Here is a 10,842-nt window from a genome sequence, read left to right on the forward strand (position 1 = left end):
TATATTATAAATATAATAATAGAGGAAAATTTAATTATATTGTAATGCAAATATTAATCTGAAGTCAGGATAAGATTTGCTATTTTATTTTTTGAAACAGATAGTATTAGTCACACGTGTCTCGGCTGATCAAGTACGCACTGGTTAATTAACAAAAAGAAAGAAGCAGGAAGGTTCGGAATTTACTTCCTAGGTCAAGATACGTAATTATCTGTTAATTGCACGCAAATATGCGAATAAACGACATACTTGAAATACATCCAAGTAAACTAGATATAGAACCTGAAAGTGGATCTGACAGTTTAGAATCGACATAGAGACCTTCGTCTAACGAAGCACGTGCTCGATTTTACTGACAAGACGAAACGAATGGACGCTTAATAACGAGGAAGTCGAAACTTTCGTTTACTCCTCTTTGCTCTTTTATCTATCACGAGGCATTCGATTTGTGCAGGTATACGATTGCCCACGATTTCCAAAACTGGATCAGAGTTACCACTTTCTCGATTGATCAGCTACGTGTTATTCCCCAACGTCGACATCGATGATCGCATGTGGACTCTGGCTGCGATGCAGTGGGGTCAAATTATTACCCATGACATGGGTCTGATCGACGGAAGCACCCAGTCAAGTAAGTACAAATTTTTACCCTTGTTTTTTTATTGTAAGAGTATTCTATAGTAATCTATTAGTATTCCATTTTTATTAGTATCTACAGTATTCTATTAGTATTCTATGTTTGATTTAATTCTTTTTCATATTACCGAATATTAACATTGGACCTATTAACATTGACCTGCAATGCAGATCTAAATATAGCAGAATAATTCAATTTTTATCATAATAAAAGTAAACATTAATTCTGCCTAAAGCAACCACCCTAAAAGGTCTGAAGTCACTCATTTTAATTTGTTTAATGGGTCCAATATTATCAGGACCAATTACAAAGACCATATATATAGTATAAATTATATTAAAAACAGGATAACGGAATTAAGTCGATATTTAGAACTGCCACTGGTAGCTGATAATATTTTCACAATTAAAATAAATATTGGAAAAAATTAAGTAGTACAAAAGCGAGATGAAAAGATAATTTCAAGATAATCAATATTAAATTACTTTATTTAATTTTCATTACACCCTAAACTGCGTTATTTAATTTTCTTTCGATTTTAAATTAATTAAAAAGGAGCCACAAATACACTGTCACTACACACCACAATTTGTACAAAGCAAGAGGTCACAGTTCGGTGGTATGGCACTGGGATGGGGTGCACCTGTGACAACAGGGTAGGGAGGGCTGGACAGAGCTCTGGGAAAACACTAACGTGCCAAAAAAGAGCAGGGGGCATGTAACCCTTTGGCAATGCAATAGTACTGGCCAATGTCACTACTACGATGGGTGCTGGGAGGACTGTGGCAGGGAAAATGGGGGGCTGCGAGGGGATGAGCGCCCCACAAGCGAACCACGATGGTCTAGGTACCCAGGATACGTAAACGTAGAGGAGGAAGCACACACATAGATCGTATTCACACTCCAATCATACACTTTAAGCAACACGAAAGGGGGACATGTCCTTTTCAAAAAGAAACATTGCACGATTATTTATAATTAATATTGGCAGTGTTTAGACAAATCTAAACCCTGATCAGATATTTATAATAGAGACAATCAGAAACACTTGCGAGAAAGATGCAAATAATCAGCATGCATCTACCAGTGAGTGCAAGGCCTATTGTTATTGCATATACAGTAACTTACAAAAATATTCAGACACACAGGGTATATCTGAATTAATCAGATCGTATCGCAGATACTAATAAATGGATCGTGTTCACTATTTCTTCTAGTGAGAAGACATTTATTCAAGTAAACAGAGACATATGTTTTATGTAATAAATTTGTATGCATTTATTATAATAAATTATAAACAAAATGATACCCTATTTTCACGTCACAAACATATTTGGACACTTGGCATAAATAACACTATATAACCCTAATTTATTTATATAAACACATTTTTTTAATATTTTGTCCGAATATTTTCGTGAGCCACTGTATATAATAAGGTAGCATGCAGTAAGGGGCTAGAAGAAATTCAGAAAGATACAATGTAAAATATAAACATAAGATCTCGCTAGACTGAAACAAAAGTATTATAAATGGAGATTGTTTACAGGTGTTTATACAACGTATTAAACAACATATTAAACAATATAAGTAAGAAATTATATTATTAAAAATTGTCAATATTCGATTTACTGTAACTTCGTAGAAAATCATCGTATGACGATCAATTTTGGCTCGTTTTAAAGCTCAAAGCTTCTACTTTGGCATACGTGTACAGTAGGTTCTCGGAAATTTCCGTATTTCAAAAAGTGAAGCGAAAAATTGAGAACAGTCGTTTTCCTTGAAACTTTGGTATGTTGAAATAATTCTACGAACCTTGACAATTTTGGTCTGCTATTTATTTTGAACTAACGTTTCAGGGGGAAGTTTTCCCACTATCAATTGGTCGCATAGATCCCACTATGCGGCCGCTGTATAATTACCCATATTCATTTTTAATTACTTTTCACGTGACAGAACCACACGCGACGCAATGCTGCACCGACGACGGGCAATTGCTAGACACGGACTTGTTACACGATCAATGTTACCCCATAATCATACCGTACAACGATCATGCATACAGCAAGGCCAATATAAGATGTCTGAACTTCGTCCGTAGTACGACTGACCTTGACCGTGGCTGTACGCCACGGTACAAACCAGCAGAACAGGTTTGTTACACCTTGCACCTAATGGTTTTATTCATTCATTTGTTACCTCATCCACGGGTACCATGAACGACGCAGAAGAACACACGGCTCGTGAAAATGTCGAGGATCACGATTACGCGCAAATATAGTACGAAAATATTATAATTATCTATATCCATCATATTGACATATCGATCATTCCATCGATTACACTAGTATTAAGATTCTAGAAGTTATCAGAGATTCTAATCTCTTTTCTCTTTGACAACTGTAAGCTCAGTGGCTGATTAGAAAAGAGAAAAGAAGAAACAGAAGAATAATTAAAATTGAAATTGCAAAATGCAGAATGTAAAATTATAGAGTCCAAATTATATTTGTACTATTGTTGTTATAGAATTTTTTTTACAATAATCGTTTGATTTTCAAACATGCTAGTTCTATAGTTTTCAGATCTGTACAGATAATCGGTACAGAATTTTAATATGATTGAAAAATTGCTAAACTCAACGAAGAACGAACAATAACAATTAGATCTATAATATGATACTACTTTATATAAATTTGTATATTAAAAATGTTAAATATAATTGTCTTTTATCCAGGAGAATGTCCTAGTTTAGATAATCAGAAAATAAGAATCTTTTATAACGTTTTCTGTAAGCATAATACATGGAAAAATACACATAATTATAACCTGTAGTATTATATTTAAAATTTCGAGAATTTCGAAAAATTTCTTTCTGTCTAAATACCCACACAAAATTCTACATAACCATATACAGATACTATTATAAATTAAATTTTTATAAAAATTATCTAATAATAACAGTTCTAATATTCACTCAAAATTTCATATACTATACTCTCTACAACTATACTGCTTTCACAACTCTATAGTTACTTTTTCCGAGATTATCCAATTATAGCAATGCCTACTGACATCCGGCTTAAAAAATTCTAAGCTCCTGTTCGACCGATTTCAATTCTTTTCTTGAAACCACTTAAACGTTCCACTTGGTCAAACACGGAATTTAATCTTCCAGCTGACTGTCGTAACACATTTCTTGGATCTCTCCCTGGTCTATGGATCCAGCGATCAACTGGCAACTAGCTTGCGTGCAGGAGTCGGTGGCCGATTGAACGTAGATATTAGACACAACAAACAATGGCCACCTCCGGCAGTCAACAGGAGTCAAACCTGCGATGTCACGGGCCCTACAGAAGTCTGTTATCAAGCAGGTAAGTCCTGGCAAAATCAGTATCACTACTGCAACACTAAAAACGCTATAATAAAATTTCTAGCCTTTTTACAATAACACGAAAAACTATGTCACACACGAATTAACCCTATGCACTCGACGATCTTTTCGTTACAGAAACATAGTAATTCAAAGACTTTCTGCCATAAAGTCGACGATATTTTCAAAACGGTAAATAAGAAATGCAAATTAATCGTAAGACGTAGAATTATTTTACCTCGATATTCCACGCATCGTTGGGCAATTTTAAATTCGAGATATTAATTAACAATGATCTTTAGAATCTGATTAAATGGTGACTGAGAGTCGCCTCCCGAGTGCAAAGGGTTAACATAGAGAAATATTTTATTTCGATTTTTCATATATTATTACATTATTATGAACTGAATATCTCGTTATTGATTATTATTACGATCTGCGATTATTGATTTATTATGGACCATTCTGTCCATCCTGTGACCATTCAGTGATTAACACTAGAACTACCAACCCAGTGAAAATGACTGGTCCCAGAATTTTCCTTTTTGCAATCACCGAACACATGCACCTGCTTTAAAAATAAAATTGGTATCAACTCGTATTAAGAAAGAACTGTAATCGATATATTCACTCATATTCATTGTACCGCTGAAATTACTATAATCTGTGCACGTTATAGTTAGGTACCCATTAAAGATCGGTAGTGCTAGTGTTAAAACTCACTCTTTCGGTGCCAAGAGTTGGTCAAATGCTTAAATCAAGATAAACCAAAAAGGTAAACTTTAAAAACGTTTCAAACTAATCCCATTAAAACGTAGCAAATTTAACATTAACGAACAAAGTAAGATTCGAAAGCGAGATTCGGGGAAAGTTGAAAAAATGAAATTAAAACTGGTCTTCGAAGTTCATCGAACTTTCAGCTATAGAAAATTATTCGAGATAATTTCCTACCTTCCGTAAATTAATCGAAAGATTGATTAAGAAGAGACCAAGAAGTTACTTCCATCTAAAAGTGACGAGATAGACCCTAATTAAAAAATCTGGCGAATAATTGCACTGGTAATTTTCTTCTAATATATACACAGATAAATATAATACAAAAATGTGTGATGGGTGATAACGTTCATTATACAACATACAGAAAACTACAATTATCAATTAACGCGTTCGGTATAACTTAGTATACTTAAAATGGCGTTGATGGCTCGTGTTATCGTTTGTTTTATCGACTGAAAAAAGCTAGTTTTCACGGGTTCTGAGCAGAAAGATTGATAGAAATGAAGTTTCATTAGTCAACATGGTGTTTCAACGCGTTGAACGTCGACTGATGTGATACTTTTGAATCGTAATATACCGTAAGAAATGCATCGACTTAAAATAGCTCTCAGAGATAAAGAAATTTATAGCTGCTAATTGGACATGTGTAAAAGAAAGGCACATTATGTACGCGAGGTTTATAATCTTTGAATACTAGTTTTCATTAATTAAGATATGAAATAATAAATTTGCGTTACCAGTTTTTATTGGACTGTAATTTATAGCTATCAACAAAATTTCAGTGAAAGCGACTACTAACATTTAAGTGCCATTGAAATTATCAGAGTTAAGACACCTTTCATGTTAACTTTATGGGACGAAAAAGATTACCATTAATGTTAATAATTATTTCCCAAATTAGGTTCATTCCTTTTGACATAAAATATTCTTCTATTATCGCGTTAGATAATTTTATCGAACGAGGAATCGAAAAATATTACTTCCCTTCATAAATAATTTCTATTAATTATCTAAAACTATATTAAAACAGTGTACTTTTTATTTTAATTAAATTACGAATATTAAATTTTAAATACATTAAAATTGTATTAATTATTTTAAAAATGCTTTGGAAATTAATTCAATATTATTTTTAATATTATAGAAAATTCGGAATATCTGCTTAACATCTTTCTGAATTTTTTATTTTTACTTCTATAAATAAATTTTATTTTCTTGGATGATTAATTTTATTATTACTTTCTTCTCTTCCAATTTTTCTTTCTTAACACAGGTAATGTTAAAATATTCCATTCTTGATTATTAATAATGGCCACACGTGTGTCATATGTTTCCATAGTTTATTACTTATAAACGGCTCATGTAAATGACCCTATTTCAATTTCAGGTGACACTCGAGTCAACCAGAATCCACAGCTGACTGTTTTACAGATAATACTACTTAGGGAACATAATCGTATTGCTGACGCTTTAGCCCGAATAAATCCTCATTGGGCGGATGAAATAATCTTCCAAGAGGCGCGACGAATTCTAATTGCGGAACATCAACACATTTCTTATTACGAATGGTTGCCAATATTTCTGGGTAAAATTATATTACGATTTAATTATACAATATATAAATAACATAATAAATTTTTAATATTATATTATAATCAAACATAAATATATAATATAATATTAACAATATTAAAATTAAACATGCATAAGTAATAAAATAGCAAAATAATATTCTACAAAATATTATATTAATGGTAATTTACATGTTCACTGAAAGTAGTGACTACTTTAGTACAAATGCAAATTTTAATTCATTTATTAACATCTGTTTCATTTATTCTGCCCTAAATTTTATTTTCCTCTTACAAAAAAAAAAAAAAAAAAAAAAAAAAAAAAGGAAAAATATAGCAATATATATATAAAAGTATGTAATCACATAACATAATGAAAGTTATAGGAGGTAACAATAATACTGATTTAAGCATCATGTTTTTAGGTATTCAGGGTACATATGGCAACAAGATTTTGTATGACACCAAAGACTACGTTAATGACTATGATCCAAACGTGAATCCACATGTTTTGAACGAACATTCGAATGCAGCTTTCAGATACTTCCATTCCCTCATCGCTGGTTACCTCAAGTAAGCATGATCGTGTCATTCCAATATGCGGTAATAATTAGTTTTGGAAAGTTATTAATAATATTGTGACTTCTCATACAAAATGAAAAGTGATAGAAAAATTAGAAAAAGATTTGCGTAAAATTGCAGTACATAAATTTTGCAATTATCTTAAATAGTGTTTTCCTTAGATGTTAAACTTGTGCAATGACTCGTGTGTTAATCACATAGTTTCTCATTGGCAGCACATGATATTTCGTTTTTCTGCTTTCAATTTTAGAACAGGAAATTTTATTAAATTACCTATGCACGCTTTCACTTATAAAACAATTTTAACAGATATTAATGGGCCGTATTTAACAATTTAGGAAAATAGTATTTCAATTTTTTTCGTGGAGAAACCTGCTGTGAATTCACCTGAATCAAGCACATTTTCAAACGATAAATATTTTCTATGTTTTCAATTTATTAATATTCTCTGTCTTCTTCGATAAACAAATCCTGAAATTCATAACAATGAAGTCACGAGTTTCACTTCACTGAGTAAACATCTCAAATTTATCAGTTCAATGCTTCGAGTTTTTCTCTATTCGTTTTCTTTTGACTTCCGCATAATTCCTCGTTCGATATGCACAATTTCAGCGAGAGAATGTACCTATACACTGACAAATAGCTCAACAGCATTCGATTTCTCTATGTAACGTCGCTTTCCATTGAAATATCCTCCATGTTTAAAATAGCTCTGTCCAATTTCGATTTTATTATAATTTCATTAACAAAGAATTCCTTACGAAAACTTATTTGTCTTTATTTCCTTCCATAAACTGAGCAATTATATAAGTATTGATTTAAATTAATTAATATTAATTAATATTCGTGCTATTCCCATTTTCAAAAAATTGTTTCACTTTCCATTAGATTAATTAGAAACACAATTCTTTAAATACATTCCTGAATAATTAATTATAGAAATAATTAAAAATAAACATTCTCTGCATCTTTAAGTTTCTTGTTAATATTTACAAATTTTGGCATTTTCAAAAACCAAAATTTTCTTCATCACAGTGATTTTCCATTTCAAATAAAAATGTTTCTTCCTGTTCAAAATATATCTTCGAAAGTAACTCAGACCATCATTGTCAATTAAGCTATTGCAGTGCCACATGCTTATTTAAAAAATGTAACATAATTTGATTAGAATTTGACAATTGTATTTTGTTTCTTTCATAAAATCTTCAGCTTGGTCAACGAGCACCGTTTTTCGGGCTCTTCCTTGAGGCTCAGCGACCATTTCAACAGACCAGCGGTCATCGAGGAGCGCAACAATATGGACGACTTGACGAGAGGCATGTCTTATCAGCCAGAAAAGAACAGCGACCAGTTCTTCGATCCAGAGGTAATTTCATTCCTATATTATAAAAGTATCTTTATTGGTGGAAACCAGGAAACCTAAATTTTCACGTGTTCCAGATCACGGAGTTCTTGTTCAGGAACATGAGACCCTTGGGATCAGATCTTCGCGCCATAGACATCCAGAGGAACCGCGATCACGGTCTTGCATCGTACAACAGCTATCGCGAATATTGCGGCTTGCCTAGGGCGAAGTACTTCGCCGATTTTACAGATTACATTTCTCCCTCGGTACGTAAATATTTTAGAAGCAGAGGATTCAAAATTGCAAATAAGTTTGGCTAAAAATGATCAAAGTCTTACGAATTGCAAGGGTTTAACAGAGGATAACTGTACAGTTCATCTTAGCAAATTAATCCTATTACACGAGGCTATATCAGTATTAACGACCCACCATATTCTTTAAGTATTATAGTATAGTTCATGAACGATGAACGAGTACCAAAGCTTATTTGCAATATTTTTGCATAAAGATAAAATTGATAAACTATAGGATAAAGAATAAAATGTTGATTGAGGAATATGTAATAAATTACAATAATATATTTATTATAATAAACACTAAATTTATAAATAATATATAATAATATATTACAATAATATATACAATAATATATATATATATATTTATTATTTATTCGTATAATATTTACAATAATATATTTATTATAATAAATAGATTATAGTTAAAATTGAAGAAACTCTAATGTCCTCTATCCAAAATAATTGGATGTCAATAATTATTTTTATAATACATGTACACACAGAATTTATTCACGACACTCTAGAATTTCACTTCTGCTGATCTTAGTGCTTGCAAAATTAAATTACATTAAATTAAAAATCAATATCAATCAATAGAGGTGAAATTCTTCTTATATCGATAATTATATTTCGCTGTTATGAAACATCATTACTCAAATATTATTCCAACGCGTAAACACGTAGAATTGAAAGCAAGATGCGCGACATTTATTTGCTATGCACTTCATGCAGCTGGAGCATGCTATTTCTTTGCATTTCTGTTGTGTAAGAAAGCAGAAGTCCACGATGAATTACAAATATTATATCACGAAACCGTGATAAATTCTAAGCGCGATTTTCATAAATCAGCGAAATGATAATCGACAAATCGCGATAATCGACGTCACTATGTCATCGTTTATTTAGGAATTACGTAATAAATATTAAATAATTAGAAGAGAGCAAAAAGATAATTACAATTGCTGTTAATTTATTCGTAGAACGTGGAAAAACTGTCCCAATTGTACTCTACTCCTGAAGACGTTGACCTAACTGTGGGAGGATCATTAGAGATACATGTTCCAGGAACACTCTCTGGCCCTACGTTCTTGTGTATCCTAATCAGGCAATTTTATCGAACAAGAGTAGGCGATCGTTATTGGTATGAGAGAGGTGACCATGAATTAGCCTTCACTATAGGTAAACATTTCATCTTCTCATTTTCAATTTCTGTGTTTTGAGAGTGCAGTGTATTGGCAATTTGAATTTTCTATACCTATTTTACATAATACTAAATTTATAAGATTCGAAGTTCCCTGGCTACTAAAATATCTTCTAACATAATCAAAAAATTATGAAAAAGTAATTTGCTTATTACCAAATTCTATTTATAATAAATTTCAGATTATCGTTGATACCCCTATAATATTTAATTGCCTCAATTAAACGAAAATCTAAATTGCATAATTGAATGATTTGTTAACAGTATTTAGAAATTATTAAAGAATTTAATAATTTATGAATACATAACTAAATCTTTGATTGTTTTCATTAATATGACTACTACAATCTCTACACATACAATAAAATAAATTTCGTTTGTATTATAGGGGAAACATTTGTAAGAATTTATACGTAAAGATCCTAATTTTTAAATTTCATCGTGCAATTTTTCAGAACAATTGAACGAGATTCGAAAGGCCAGTATATCGAGACTTTTCTGCGATAATGGCGACCATATTACGACAATGCAACCGAAAGGATTCCAAAAAGTTTCTGCAAGGTAAGTATCCTGCTCAAACATAATAACGCGTCTTCTGATTCAATAACTGTTCCATCTTAATAAAGATTATCCTTAATTTCAGTAATCCTATCACGAACTGCGACAACCTTCCGTCACTCGATCTTTCCTACTGGAAAGATTTCGCTCCTGTTCTGGAAAAGCATCGGAATGTACTATACCCTCACTTTAAGAAATAAAATAATCAGCCGTACCCACGGTAGAGCTATTTTATGACCAAATACCAATGTTTTAGACATAATTGCAACGACGCACTAAGTATTATTAATAGTCAATGTAAAGTTACGAATGTTGATGTAGTTGTAGCCTTATTAGGCGTTATTAATAAAATGCAATGTTTTCTTTTATTTCTAGTAAATCTTAATTCTAACCTAAATGTTACTCATTTTCAAATTTACGCCTATGTAACTGAACTTCTAGTTAAGTTAGGATCCAATACGCCTCTTGTATAATAATATATTAATATTAATTTTTAAATTAA

The 10,842-nt window shown here is 31.6% G+C and overlaps 1 protein-coding gene across 1 annotated transcript in view; it reads left to right on the forward strand.

Moving 5' to 3' along the window:
• LOC108545831 (peroxidase) overlaps positions 1 to 10,607 on the forward strand; it is a 26,655-nt gene extending 16,048 nt beyond the window's left edge. The window contains exons 5-14 of the mRNA XM_017897623.1: positions 455 to 631; positions 2,594 to 2,790; positions 3,813 to 4,008; positions 6,172 to 6,369; positions 6,781 to 6,928; positions 8,147 to 8,303; positions 8,378 to 8,548; positions 9,562 to 9,760; positions 10,238 to 10,343; positions 10,426 to 10,607. Coding sequence (XP_017753112.1) covers positions 455 to 631; positions 2,594 to 2,790; positions 3,813 to 4,008; positions 6,172 to 6,369; positions 6,781 to 6,928; positions 8,147 to 8,303; positions 8,378 to 8,548; positions 9,562 to 9,760; positions 10,238 to 10,343; positions 10,426 to 10,540 — 1,664 coding nt within the window. The 3' untranslated portion in view covers positions 10,541 to 10,607. The remainder of the gene's footprint in view (positions 1 to 454; positions 632 to 2,593; positions 2,791 to 3,812; positions 4,009 to 6,171; positions 6,370 to 6,780; positions 6,929 to 8,146; positions 8,304 to 8,377; positions 8,549 to 9,561; positions 9,761 to 10,237; positions 10,344 to 10,425) is intronic.
• The last annotated feature ends 235 nt before the right edge of the window (positions 10,608 to 10,842 follow it).

This window comes from Eufriesea mexicana, unplaced genomic scaffold (assembly GCF_001483705.2).
Source record: "Eufriesea mexicana isolate 0111107269 unplaced genomic scaffold, ASM148370v2 scaffold592, whole genome shotgun sequence".
Lineage (NCBI taxonomy): Eukaryota > Metazoa > Arthropoda > Insecta > Hymenoptera > Apidae > Eufriesea > Eufriesea mexicana.